Below are 14,850 nucleotides of genomic sequence, written 5' to 3'. Positions count from 1 at the left end.
CTATGAATAGGCACAGTCTGCAACATATGACTGAGCTAACCAATGATGTACCATCAGTACTCGCATATCATAACACCCTCCCTTTACATTTTCCCCTGGGTTCACCTAATACTTGCTAGGTGGATAAACTCCTTACGTAAACCTTTGATTTAAACTAATAAGAGCAAGACTCCAAGTTACAGATGAGAAACTATAGAAGAATCTAATGAAAAACTACATATGTATACACTTTAATCATGGATGGAAGTAAAAATATTGTTGCACAATTATAATAAGTCACAAAAAAAAACCAAGAAATTGTTCATTAACATTACATTTGGTCTCACTGCCATCAGGCCTCCATAAATGGAGATTATATAGTGCACACAAATTAGCCTAGCTTGGCCTGGTATCACCATTTATGATACTGATGTTCTCAACCAAAAGTCCTGAAAAGGTTTAGGGGTGTATTTACTAAGCAGTGTTAGGAGACAGAGTGAAGAGTGATAAGAAAGTGATAAGGCGCCAGCCAATCAGCTCCCAACTGTCATCTCACAGGCTGTGTCTGAAAAATGACAGTTGGGAGCTGATTGGCTGGCACCTTATCACTTTTCACTCTGTCTCCTAACACTGCTTAGTAAATAGACCCCTAAATTACATATATATTCATCAAACACATTTTCTCTTGCTCTCTCTCTACAGTGCAAGTCAAACTTTAGCTTAAACACTTGGCAACATGTCATACTGGTGCACCTTTCACATAAACACTTCAGTAAGAAGCTTCAGCAAGGCCATAACCCTTTAAGTCGGTGAATATACCAAAATATCTAAAAGATTATGTAAAAAGCAGTGAGGAGTACAAAAAAAGAATAAACCAGTATTGTTCTTGGAATCTATGACACTTCTCCAGGTAAAATATTGATCAGTCTGTTTTTTCTAAAAGTCCATTATTTTGTCCAGAGATTATTTTGCTGTAGTTCTTCTGCTGTTCTTCCTTGAATGAATCTTTCACTTTATCTCTTTTCAGGCCACCATCCCTGAATACACAAACAGTTCAGATTCAGCATAAAAAATAAACTATAGGTTAGCTTGAGAGACTCAGAAATGCTCCTACACCCATAAACAAACCAGACACAAAAAAGCATGATCCATAACCTATGGCAGATTAATGTTTCAAGCAGAATTACTTGCTCATGAAACTATAAGGAGTCAAAAATCAACAAGAGTATCATTTAAATGCACATTTAAATCAGAACCTTGCAAAATGTATAGCAAGTAGGTAATTTATGTGGATAAATTAAAATTAACTTCACTATTTATAAGTGACCGGTAATTCATATCACCAGGGCTATTTTTACTATGGGTGGATCTATAGAAAAACACACACATATATATATATATATATATATATATATATATATATATACACACACATACATACACACATATACAGTGTATATATGTATAAATTATATATATTAGTATTTAGAAAAAAAGGCACTCTAAAGGGACTTTAATATAAAACTTTTCGTATGGAGAATACAGTTTGGCCCAGGACATTCCTGCTGAAAAATAGCACTGTCACTAATTAACTGATCATTACCAATACCTGGTACAAACTGAACTTGGTTACATGAGTGAAAGAACTAATCATTGTGGAAATAGACATCCATGCTGCCATTATTTTCTCATAGTAAACTCTGAGCTGCATATTTCAAACAAAGAAAACAATAGAGCAGTGATTCACATTCAATAAAATAGGAAAAATATGTACTTTTTACAGTTTTGCTTTATTAAATAAAAAATAAAAAAAATAAATGATTAAGGGGTTTATTTACTAAGTATCGGGTTGTAAAACCCGACACTTTTGTTCATACCAGATATTTAAAAGGGCAGTTCTTTTTAATAGCAAGACACAGCTAGTAAAGGCACTGTCCTATTAAAAATCTGGCATGAACACAAACAAACAAAAAAAATGTCGCAAATGAACAGCTATGATGTGTTGTATGGTTTATTTGGTGCTGGGCTCTCGTTCTAGATAATCTGGATTTTGTTAATCTAATTCATCCTAACAACAGAAGTAGTCGTAGGTGCAAAGACTAGAAAATAAACCTCATTTATTCTATCTGAAAGTACATACTATGTTACAGTACCTCTGTTTAAAATGTAAAACCTACAGATGTGCCCACATACATCTATCCTTCGCGCGCTACAAGTCATGTTGCTCAGAACGCTTGAGTGCAGTGTGACTCAGAAGCGCCGAGCGTCATTTTATGCGACTTTTTACCTTCAAATGCATCTTAGTTGCAAACAGGGGCGGATTGGCAGTTACATTCTGCGGGGAAAATCCCAGTGGGCCGATTGGTTGTGGGGGCCGCTTTTCCATTGAGGCCCCGCCCCCTTATCCCGATCACCCGCGGCCGCTGGGTCCTGACACAGACTCACTATTTTTTTACAGGCAACCGGGCCGGCTGACTGTCAGCTCTGCCTCTGCCTTGCCGCGCCTGAGCCTCTCTCGCCCAGGCCTTTGTGGTCACACGCCACGGAGGAGTGAAGAAGAAAAGAAGTGGAGCGGTCTGCGGGTGACAGTGGCGGAGGTAAGTTGCGGCGCCAGCGGGAATGGGAGGACACCTAGGCAGTCTGTCTCCTCTCTACTCTTCCCTCCCCAGGCTGTGAAGTGTCAAGTTTAATTTCACAGCCTGGGGAGAGGCAGAGAGGAGAGGAGACATTCTGGCTAGCTGCAGTGCAGGACATTGGGGCTAGGTCCATCAGGAGAGACTCGGGATGTCTGGGGTGGGGGCCCTTCTAAGGGGGAGAGGAGATGATCTGTCTAAGGGGGAGGTGGTGAGGGGAGATGATCTGTCTATGGGGGAGGTGGTGAGGGGAGATGATCTGTCTATGGGGGAGGTGGTGAGGGGAGATGATCTGTCTATGGGGGAGGTGGTGAGGGGAGATGATCTGTCTATGGGGGAGGTGGTGAGGGGAGATGATCTGTCTATGGGGAGGTGGTGAGGGGAGATGATCTGTCTATGGGGGAGGTGGTGAAGGGAGATGATCTGTCTAAGGGTGAGAGGGTGACTGGAGATGATCTGTCTGTGTCAAAGGGGGAGGGGGTGAGGGGAGATGATGTGTCTAAGGAAGGGGAGATGATGTGTCTAAGGGGGAGGGGGTGAGGGGAGATGATGTGTCTAAGGGGGAGGGGGTGAGGGGAGATCTGCTGAACTGGGGGGAGATGGACTTTCTGTGGGGGAGGGGGATCTGCTATACTGAGATGATCTGTCTGTGGGGTGGGCTCATTTTGTTCTAAGGAGATAATATGAGATATGGTAAGAACTTACCCTTGTTATCTCTATTTCTACGAAGTCCATAGGGTTCCACAGGATACCTTGGGGTATAGGTGTGACGTCAGTAATCGGGCACCAAAGAGTTAAGCTTTCAGCCTCCCAGGATGCACTAGGTCCCCCTCCTATACCCCGCCCCCGAGCCAAGGCACCTCAGTTAGTTACCAAGCCATAGGCCGGAGGAGAAGGAAGAGAGAGAAAAAAGATCTGGACACACACACAAGAATCACATTCTCACTAGAGGGAGACGGAAAAAAACGGTGACCAGAGCAAAGCCCATCTGCAGCACAGGTGCGACAGGACGGGAGTCCTGTGGAACCCTATGGACTTCGTAGAAATAGAGATAACAAGGGTAAGTTCTTACCATATCTCATATTTTCTACTTCAGGGTCCATAGGGTATCCACAGGATACCTTGGGGATGTCCCAAAGCAGTATCCTTTAAGGGTGGGGACGCTCCTGTGCAGAAAGGAGAATCCCCCGCCCGAAGAAAGCATCCTGAGAGGCGAAGGTGTCAAACCTGTAATACCTCACGAAGGTATGGACAGAGGACCACGTAGCAGCCTTGCAGATCTGGACTGCAGAGGCACCACGTCGAGCTGCCCACGAAGGACTCACAGACCTAGTGGAATGAGCCTTCAGAGAAGGAGGAACCGGTAGGCCTTCATGAAGATAAGCTTCAGAAATAGCCATATGGATCCAGGCTGCCAAAGTTTGCTTTGAGGCAGGCCAACCCTTTTTACGGAAGCCATAGAGGACAAACAAAGCGTCCGACTTCCTAAACGAAGAAGTGCGGTCAACATAAGTCCTTAAGGCCCGCACAACATCCAAAGAGGCCTCACCCACGGAAAGACCCGGTGAGTTAAAGGCCGGAACAACGATTTCCTCGTTAACATGAAACTGGGAAACAACCTTGGGAAGAAACTCGGGCCGAGTGCGGAGCACTGCCCTGTTCCCATGAAAAACCAAGAAAGGGGGTCTACAAGAAAGAGCCCCTAAATCAGAAACACGTCTGGCCGAAGCAATAGCCAGAAGGAAAACAGTCTTAGCTGTCAGCCATTTAAGATCCACTGAGCCCAGTGGTTCAAACGGCGGTCCTTGGAGAGCCCTCAGGACCACAGCCAAATCCCAAGGCGCCACAGGTGGAACAAAGGGTGGCTGAATGCGGAGAACACCTTGCATAAAGGTGCGCACATCTGGGATTGTAGCAATCCTACGGTGAAACCAGACAGACAGGGCCGAAACCTGTACCTTCAAAGAAGCAGGGGCGAAGCCCATGATCTAGTCCCGCTTGTAGGAAGGCGAGAATCCGAGACAGATGAAACTCCAGCGGTGCATAACCTCTCGGTCGACACCACTGGAAGAACGTATGCCACACGCGATGGTATATCCTCGCGGAAGACTGTTTCCGAGCTCGCAACATGGTACGTACTAACGAGCTGGAAACCCCCCGGGACCTCAGCATGGCCGTCTCAACAGCCACGCCGTCAAAGACAGCCGAGTCAGGTCCGGGTGAAGGCAAGGACCCTGAGACAGAAGGTCCGGTCGTAGCGGCAACCGCAGAGGACTGTCCACGGACAGACCCTGAAGGTCTGTGAACCAGTGCCGTCTGGGCCACGCGGGAGCTATCAACAGGAGCGTCCCTCCTTCCTGTTTGAATTTCTGGATTACCCGTGGAAGAAGGGAGACCGGAGGGAACAGGAATGCGAACCGGAACGTCCACCGGACGGACAGAGCATCCACTAGAGACGCCCCTTCGTCTCTTGTGCGAGACCCGTACACCGGCAACTTGTTGTTGTGCCGGGACGCCATGAGGTCGATCTCTGGAAGACCCCATCTGTCCACCAGCAGTTGAAAAACGTCCGGGTGCAGGGACCATTCCCCCGGATGAACGTCCTGGCGACTTAGAAAGTCCGCCTCCCAATTTAGCACTCCCGGGATGAAGACCGCTGATATGGCCGGAAGATTGCGCTCCGCCCATACCAGGATCCGAGAGACCTCCACGAGAGCCGCCCGACTTCGGGTTCCTCCTTGCCTGTTTATGTAGGCCACGGTGGTAGCGTTGTCCGACTGGACCTGTACCGGGCGACCCTGGAGAACCCGATGTGCCTGCTGGAGAGCATTGAAGACCGCACGGATTTCCAAGATATTGATTGGAAGCTCAGCTTCTGTCGGCGTCCACATGCCCTGGAACAAGTGTGGACCCGAAACTGCTCCCCAGCCCCGAAGACTGGCGTCCGTTGTCAACAGGACCCAATTTGGAACTCAGAACAGACGTCCCCCGCTGAGATGGGTCGTCTGTAACCACCAGGCAAGGGACAGGCAAACCTCCAGGGTGAGCACAATTGTCTGGGACTTCAGAGACTGCGGCAGCCCGTTCCACTTGGACAGAATCAGGTGCTGCAGAGGTCTGGAGTGAAACTGGGCATATTCCACCATGTCGAACACCGACACCATGGAGCCCAGTAACCTCATCGCCGAGTGTAGAGACACCCGGCGACTGAGCAGACAACTGCGCACCCTCGACTGTAAAGCAGAGATCTTTTCCCCCGTCACGAAGATCCTCTGCTGTTCCGAGTCCAATAAGGCTCCGAGGTGCAGAATCCTCCGAGACGGGATTAGAGTGGACTTCTGCCAGTTGATTATCCAGCCGTGCCGTTGCAGTAGCGCAATGGTCAGGCCCAAGTGGCGTAGAAGGAGCTCTGGAGATCCTGCCACCAATAAAAGGTCGTCCAAGTACGGCAACATGCGGAATCCCTGCAGCCGCAGAGAAGCCGCCATGACCGCCATCACCTTGGTGAACACACGTGGTGCTGTCGCCAGGCCAAAAGGTAACGCCCGAAACTGGAAGTGGTCGTTGCGGATTGCAAACCTGAGGAACTGTTGATGGCGCAAAAGAATAGGGACATGCAGGTAAGCGTCCTGTATGTCCAATGACACCATGTAGTCCCCAGGTTCCAGCGCCAGAATGATGGACCGTAGGGTCTCCATCCGAAACTTCGGTACCCGCAAAGACTTGTTGAGAGCTTTGAGGTTGAGAATCGGACGATACGACCCATTGGGTTTCTGTACCAAAAAAAGATTTGAATAGAAACCCTGGCCCCTCTGGGAGAATGGAACAGGCACTATAACTCCAGGCTGGAGCATAGTGTGCAATACCTTCCGCAGCTCCGTAGCCTTGTTCCGGTCTGATGGTAGACCCGTGGTGAAGAATCGAGCCGGGGGTCTGTGCCGGAAGGAGAGGGCGTACCCGTGGGAAACCACCTCGAGAACCCAAGTGTCTGTCGTAGTGACCGACCAACACTGGGCGAACTGCAGCAGGCGGCCTCCCACTTTGGGATCCCCCAAAGGGAGGCCCGGACCGTCAGACCGCAGGCTTGTCATCTGGCTTGGGGGCCGGACGTCTGGTACTCCATGCCTGCTTCCGGGGCTTGGCCGATTTCTTAGGGCCAGCCTGTCGAGGAAAAGACTGTGGTTTGGGCCTGCCCTGGGCCCTAGATGACCGAAAGGACGATGGTCCAGAACCAGAAGGAGCAGCGGCCGACGGGAGACAAGCCGATTTGGCTGCCGCCAGCGTGGCCACAATCTTATCCAGATCCGGACCGAAGAGAACTTCTCCGGTAAATGGCAACGCCTCCAGACCCCTTTTGGAATCTGCGTCCGCCTTCCAGGATCGCAGCCACAAGGTGCGACGAGCAGCCACCGCTGCTGAAGAAATTCTAGACACCAGAGTACTAATGTCTAAGGCCGCCTCATTGATATAAGTGGCCGAATCACGGAGATTACCAATCAACTCCGCCTGTTCGGCCGGACAGTCGGAATCAAAAGATGCCTCTAATGAATCCGCCCAGCGCTCCATCGCTCTGGCAACCCAGCAAATGGCCATAGCCGGTCGTGCTGCCCCCCCGCAAGGGAATAAGCGGACTTCAGGCAGATCTCCACCTTGCGGTCCGTAGCATCCTTAAGGGAGGACATGGATGGCATCGGCAATGTGGCACTACGGACAAGACGGGTCATGTGAGAATCCACCTGTGGAGGGGATTCCCACTTTGCAAAACAATTATCCGCGAACGGATAAGCCACCGCCAGGTGCCTCTGCAGCTGGTATCTTTTGCCAGGCTGTTTCCACACCTCCTCTAAATGGTCCACTAACTGACCTGAAAGAGGAAAGACTGTGGCATCGCCCTTCACATCTTTAAAAAAGGCGTACTTAGATTTAGCCGCTGGGGGAACTTCGTCCTCAATCACCAAGGCTGTGCGGACTGCCCGAATAAGTCCAGGAATATATACCTTGGACTTAGCGTCAGCGTCCTTAGTATGGAGAGGTTCCTGATCGTAAGGATCCAGAATCTCCGCATCATCAGACGTCCCTTCGTCATCCTCATAAGGAGCGGAAAGAGACGCCACCGGCCGTTTATGTGGCCGGATCACAGACTCCCCTTGCAACACATCCGACAAGTGCTGTACAGAACTCGTCAGGGAGTTAACCCACGCCGGCTCCTGAGAAACCGGGAGCGGGGAAATAGGAAGACTGTGGGGTACCACCAATTGTCGTGGGAAACCCTGCATGGGTGACGACACCATTGACTGCTGGGACAAACCCATCGGTGTAAATGCGGGTTGCGGAGCTAACTGGCCCACCAAGGTTGTAAGCGCCTGAGCGAAACAAGCCCAGGGCGGCTCCTGTACCGGTGCTGTAACACACTGCTGGCAGAGGCCCTCCGCGCTACCCTCCCCCTCCGCTAACGGTACTTTACACGTAGTACACTGTAGCCGGAGAGGAAAATCACTTTCAGACATGATGGCACCAAGTATGTGACCCCTCTCACCAATTATATATCAAATAGGCGAGAGACCACCCTGCAGCACCGCAAGGGCTTAGCAGAAAGAACAGGGATAGTAATAAAGCTGACAGTTTAGAAGAAAAGTTACAGGCAGCAGCGCTAGCACAGTCACATACAATGCAAAGAAATATCAATTCCTGCACTAACAGCGCTGATCAATCAACTACGCAGACACAGGGCCTGGTAGGACACAGCGCAGCATACACAGACCTGACCCAAATCGGAGGAGAGGTATGCGGGGGGACAAAGACCACGATGCTTCCGTCCAGGCTTCCAGCAGCGTTCACCATGCGTTCAGGGGAAGATGGCCGCCGAGGAGCAGAGAGGAGGCTGGCCTGGGGGAGGAGCGCTGCCACAGGACCAGTCGGCAGCGTGCAGAGAGGGCTGTGTGCAGCGGGGGAGGCGCCGGCTGTGAGACAGGGAAGGCGCGCTCCCCTGGCATGCATTTAACCCCTGGGACGCCGCAGCGCTACCGCTCTGCTGCGGTCCGCTGTCCCAGGGGGTAGTGGAAGCGCAGGTTGGTCGCCTGGCTCCACGCTGCAGCCAGTCCCCAGGGAGCCCCCTGCCTGGGGACTCAGGATCATGTGATCAGCGGGGACCCACCGCGGGACCCCGCTGCTTACTTTTGTCCCCCTTGAATCCGCCCATGGTCCGGAACTTCTGGGGTCACCGCTAGCTGTGACCCCAGATGCTCACCAGCATCCCCGGATCGGTACCGGCGTTCTGGTACCGGCGGGGGTGTAGGGAAGACAGCATGGACGTCAGGACTGACTGTCCATGCTGTACATCCAGATGTGCAGCCACAGCTGCATAGAAGAAAACTTCAGGGGCTCTTCTAGCCCCCACTCCGACAGGTGCACCCGACTCCGGCCGGGCACCAAACTAAACTGAGGTGCCTTGGCTCGGGGGCGGGGTATAGGAGGGGGACCTAGTGCATCCTGGGAGGCTGAAAGCTTAACTCTTTGGTGCCCGATGACTGACGTCACACGTATACCCCAAGGTATCCTGTGGATACCCTATGGACCCTGAAGTAGAAATGATATTTCTGTGGGGGAGGGAGGATGCTATACTGAGATGATCTGTTCTAAGGGGAGATGATATTTCTGTGGGAAGGGGTCTGCTGTACTAGGTGGAGATGATCTGTCTGTGGGGAGGGGCTCTGCTACACTAGGGGTGCGGGAGATGATGATCTGTGGGGAGGGGGGTATTCTGTGCTAAGGGGAGATGACCTGTGTGTGAGAAAGAAGGGCTATCCTGTGCTAGGGCAGGAGGACGCCACTGAGGAGGCGCAGGATGATGGCGCCTGGGAAACGCAGGAGGATAGCACTGTGGGGAGACACAGGCGGATGGTGCCAGAGAGAATTGGGGGTGGCACTGCAGAGGCGCAGGGGGATAGCCCTGAAGAAACACGTAAGGGGATAGGCTGGAGACACACCAAGGTGATGATGCTGGACACACACAGAGGACGGTAGGACCACTGGTACTATTAGAAGAAAACACTGGGGCACAGTAATCTTCAGTAAGATAACAATTCTAATGAAACCATATTCTAATGCAAATGGTACCAAATGAGCAAATATATTTTATTAATATTAAATTGTTCAATATAGGAAACTCCCATTTTGTCCTGCCCCAAAACATCTGTTACTATGTATTATCTGGTTAAACCTCTGTTGCATGATGAGGACATTGGCTTTATTGCTACACAAACTGGCGGCTCCCGGACCATGTGATCTCAGCATGAATAGTAATCACCGACTCAAGAAACTGCCTGTCCAAGAAGGATCAATTTCTTCAGAGGTGTTCCGCTGCAGAGAGATCATATAGGTAAGAAAATACTCATTCACCTGCTCGCTGTGCTTATTCACTGGAGAGAGGGATTGGGGGCACGGCTATCATCTCCTGGAGCTGTGGGCATGCCCCTAGCATGAAATAATGGGGGGAGTGGCTTGTGGGCATGGCATTTCTCATTAGACCACACCCCTTGCAATTAGGCCATACCCACTTTTACGGGCGCGCGCCTACGGCGCGCACACATAGGGCCTCTTCCACATTTTTTTCCAGGGCCACTTTTAATTCCCAATCTGCTCCTGGTAGCAAAGCTATGCGAATAGGACGCACAAGCAGCGTCTGCTAATTAAAATAAGTGGCATGTCTAAATTCTGTGTGCTACTGCGGTTATATCTGCAGCGGCTGTCACACTAACGTAGCATTTCGCATGCAAATACACCTGCAGTCGCACACAGAATATAGACATGCCACATATCATTTTAATTAGCAGACGCTGCTTGTGCGTCCTATTTGCATCGCTTTTGCGAATAACACATTTTAAGTGAAAAAGTTGCACGAAAAGACGCTCGGCGCTGCAGAGTCAAGGCATGGTGAGACCAAAAGGGCTATTTAACACGCAGGGAGGCTAGATGTATGTGGACACATCTATAAACAATTAGACTTCCCAAAATAACTCTACCCAGGTGCAGACCTACTTTTTTTTTTTATATCAAATATCCAATCCAACATACACCCACAGTGACCCTAACTTCTTACCCTACCTTTGTTCTCCCAAACCACCTTTTTTTGTCCCTTTTCTTATTCCATCCTCCACCACTGCCTAAAGAGTTTTTCTTTCCAAATTTTAAATGATTACCTTCCATCCAATGATAATAAAGCTCTCGATTTATGTGTAAACCATCTGTTACTATGCTAATCAATATTGCAGTCACAATTCCTCGTTTAAGGTGATCAGCAGTCGTCGTCTTCGTCCCCACCCACTACCGCTATCGGTAGAAGCAGCACAGTGGAGCGCCAGTGTGCGGCACATCAGGGCTGGGATTTGCCACTGAATTGTCTGTTATTGCATTAGTGTTTATATCGATTCTATAAATGCCATAAAACAAAATTATATAACATAAAATTAAGGTTAGAAAAATCTCATTATAATATTCTATATAAAAAAAATGTTGCACTGTTAAAGAGCTGCAATCTTACCAGGGAAGTTCAACCAGTCCACCTTGTTTGGCAATGGCAGATTTAACACGGTTGGCAAAATCAACAGCATTTTCACCTTCCTGAGAATATACAAAACAATATATTTTAATGGGTTAAAATTGTCAAAGTGAATTTAGCCTCTTGTCAGTGTGGAGCAATCTGTACTGCTGCATTTCACTCACCTGGCTAATTAATCTGCACCTATTTCAAAGATTATCTAACCTTACTACTGAAATGACAGTATGTAGTTGTAAGCATGAGCGAGATCTGCACTGCAGAATATGAACTAAAGTCTACTTCACCTAATGACAAAAAGATAGGGTGATACAAGCTTTCCTGCAGTAATCACTTAATAGCTTGTAAAACAGGACCAAGTATTGAGGACTCTACAGTAGTGTGCATTCTCTATGTGATCGAATGGGCTTCAGCCACTTATACACATTAAATACAGAAAATTGGTCAGACAAGCCCCATACATAGCGTGGCTGCACGACGTGTGTCGATGTTATCAATGTTTGCGCTGTTGTACGCCGTCGGATGGATATGAGAAGGCAACAGTGAGCCCCTATGCTCGGCTGTGCTTTGGAAGGCATTAGCATATTTTAGCAACTGCGATTCGTTAGAGTATGTAGTTGCGTTTGCATTAGTGTACATCTCTGAATCAGGCCCTCAGTCTGCCTGTGCACACCCATCCTGCCGCTAAAAGTAAGGGTGTGATATAAACGGACCTAGGCTTACACTTTTTGGGGCATGTGCACAATAAATTTGTGCTTTGTGATCTAACCAAACATAAAACATACCCAACTCCATATGAGCTGTACGTTAAAATATTTTCTATTTTAATATTATTATTATTATTATTATTACCAGTTATTTATATAGCGCACACATATTCCGCAGCGCTTTACAGAGAGTATTTGCCCATTCACATCAGTCCCTGCCCCAGTGGAGCTTACAATCTATATTCCCTATCACATGTGCACACACATACACACTAGGGTTAATTTGTGTTGGGAGCCAATTAACCTATCAGTATATTTTTGGAGTGTGGGAGGAAACCGGAGTACCCGGAGGAAACCCACGCAAGCACAGGGAGAATATACAAACTCCGCACAGATAGGGCCATGGTGGGAATCGAACCCACGACCTCAGTGCTGTGAGGCAGTAACGCTAACCATTACACCGTCTGTGCTGCCCAATATAAAAGAATCATATCACACAAAGAAGATGCACAAGTAAAAAGTACAGTGTGTACACAATACCTGTCTAGTCATAGGAGGTAGGTACCAAACATTGCACTTGAGAGCCCAGCTTGTCATCATTCGCAATAGGTAGCTGACCATACTGTATTTACTGCTGTTCCAAAAGGCGTCACCAAACTGAGGGTCATACTACAAAATAAACAAAATTATAAAAACAAAACAACTACAAGAAATGCTCGGAACAAAGTCTGTAATTATAGTATAAATATGAGCATGTGATTTTAGTTATCTCAATTTTCAAAAAGGTACGGTATAGCAATATGCAGTTTCAAGGACTTTCCAGTAGTATTCCCGTCATCACCTTATGCACTGTATTCAACTTAAATTGACTAAAATCATCTAAATGCCTAAATTCTGCACACTCATTTAAATGTATAAATCACAAACCGCTTTGTTAAGTACTGTGCAATATTGAAGATGACAAGCTTAAAATCTAGGTCTGTCAATATATGCCTTACTCAAAACTGTAAGTACAACTAAATACTGTATACACTACATTGAATTATCACTCACAAAAGACATGGAAGATTGTTATTTACTAGTTTTTCCAAGAAGTTCAATAGTCACATTTGAATAATAAAAAGTGTCCACTCAAAACTGAAATTCAGTGTATTTTGTTATCTGTACAGTACAGAAGAAACATCCATTGTGCTTGTCCAGCCTGGTCTGTCACTATATTGTAAAACCTACAAGATACAAGGATCATCATTTGAAGTAACCAACTTATTTCATAGTGGTCGATGAAGTATTTATTTCCTGATGAGATGGCAGAATTGCCTCAAGCACACCCCACTGATTGGTTGATTTCTTGACCCTAGAAGTAAGCGGGATGTAGTTGGGATCCCAGCAGTCAGGATGCCGACGGTCACAATCCCGGCGCCGGAATCCTGACCGTTGGCATCCCGACGTTAAGTATTAGGCTTAGGCACTACGGGGAGGGTTAGGCTGCGGGTAGGGAGAAGAGTTGGGGTTAAGCAGCAGGGGTAGGGTTACTTACCTGTAGCCTCAGGATTCTGACTGTTGGGATGCCGCTGTTGGTATTTTGACCGTCTGCATCCCATACCCAACCCGAAGTAGGCAAAACAGCCAATTATCTAATGTGCAAGAGGTCTCTGAACCTAGTCTGGTCTACGACATTTAAATCTACTAACAAAATGTCCCACATTCCTTTTTTGTCTCAGAGGATAAGGTTACAGCCTATAAATTATATTACATTTATAGCCTTTGAATTACAGTACTATACCAGTTATCTATATAAATCATATACTTATTTTCTTTCAAATTTTATACACCAAATATTTGAGTTTGTTACTTTGTTCTTTTGATTTTCAGTCCGGATCATAATTATTTCTATTGTTTTACCCAGGTTTAAACTGATGTTCTTCAGGTTAAATTTAATAATGTTCAAAAGCTTAATAGTTTTAATTATAAACAAGTCAAATTAACCACTGAAGGTTTCAGTCTCTCGTGTAGGCCCTAGTCACACATTAGCTATTATATGCAAATGATATGAAATGACATTTGTGAGAGCTTCAGTTTGATCCTATTCATATGACAACTGTTAAAGGTTGAGTAGAAGAATAATGGATTGAAGACGGTGGTGCCCTGCTAGCAGTCTGTATTTACTTACCTTTATTGCAACAGGATATATGATCCCACCAATTTCAAAACTTCCTTTCTTGAACATCATAACAGATGTGTTATTAATACAGGTTCCTGTATAGGCAAATAATTAACAGGTATTAAATTAAACAGATACTCCTACAATGGATATGGGACATTTGTATCTAAAACAGAATTGGAGGAAGGACCAGTAACATAAAAAACAAAAATAAAAACACCACCGCATAAACAGATGTATGTACATTAAAATGAAAAAAAATACATTTGTGATCCATATTATACATAAAATTGTGTGCTAAATGATAAGGGATGTTGAATATTTGTATCCCCAGAACCTTCACTGGTTCTGCTACCGATGCACTCCTCATCAATGAAGTTCACAATGATCACAAAGACCTATAAGTGATCTGTAGTCCATGAGGAGCATGGCTACAGAGTGTTCTTGTGGTGTGAAAGTGGACCACATTGCATTTACATGACAAATAGAAAAGGTGTAAAATAAGGGGAAATGTTTTGTAAAATTAAACTTTCCCCTTTATAGGTGTCCTCCCCCCACCTAAAAATGGAATGGAGGAGACCAATAGTGGCTCCATGGGCTATTTGATGCCTCTGGCTACAAATGTGTATTCGTTATCTGTGATGTGCCCAAAGGCAGACACTGAGCACTGCACCAATTTGGTGACAATTTGGATATTAGATTGTTTATTCTTCCACTGTAGAATGCAATGAGGCAGCAGCTCAGAACTGTGCTGCTAGTGTGGTCCCCTTCAATGACTTCGTTTGGGAATTCTTCCATCACTTTTGTACATTTAGA

The 14,850-nt window shown here is 47.0% G+C and overlaps 1 protein-coding gene across 1 annotated transcript in view; it reads right to left on the bottom strand.

Annotated features, from left to right (window-relative positions):
• Positions 1-201: 201 nt before the first annotated feature.
• Positions 202-14,850, bottom strand: part of GPAT3 (glycerol-3-phosphate acyltransferase 3) — an 89,874-nt gene continuing 75,225 nt past the window's right edge. Inside the window, exons 9-12 of the mRNA XM_088445026.1 lie at positions 14,044-14,129; positions 12,414-12,542; positions 11,152-11,231; positions 202-1,016 (exon numbers count right to left, since the gene is read on the bottom strand). Of these exons, the coding sequence (XP_088301152.1) occupies positions 902-1,016; positions 11,152-11,231; positions 12,414-12,542; positions 14,044-14,129 (410 nt within the window). The 3' untranslated portion in view covers positions 202-901. The remainder of the gene's footprint in view (positions 1,017-11,151; positions 11,232-12,413; positions 12,543-14,043; positions 14,130-14,850) is intronic.

Source organism: Taudactylus pleione, unplaced genomic scaffold, assembly GCF_031769625.1.
Source record: "Taudactylus pleione unplaced genomic scaffold, aTauple2 ptg000376l, whole genome shotgun sequence".
NCBI lineage: Eukaryota > Metazoa > Chordata > Amphibia > Anura > Myobatrachidae > Taudactylus > Taudactylus pleione.
This window is presented reverse-complemented; position numbering and strand designations above follow the sequence as displayed.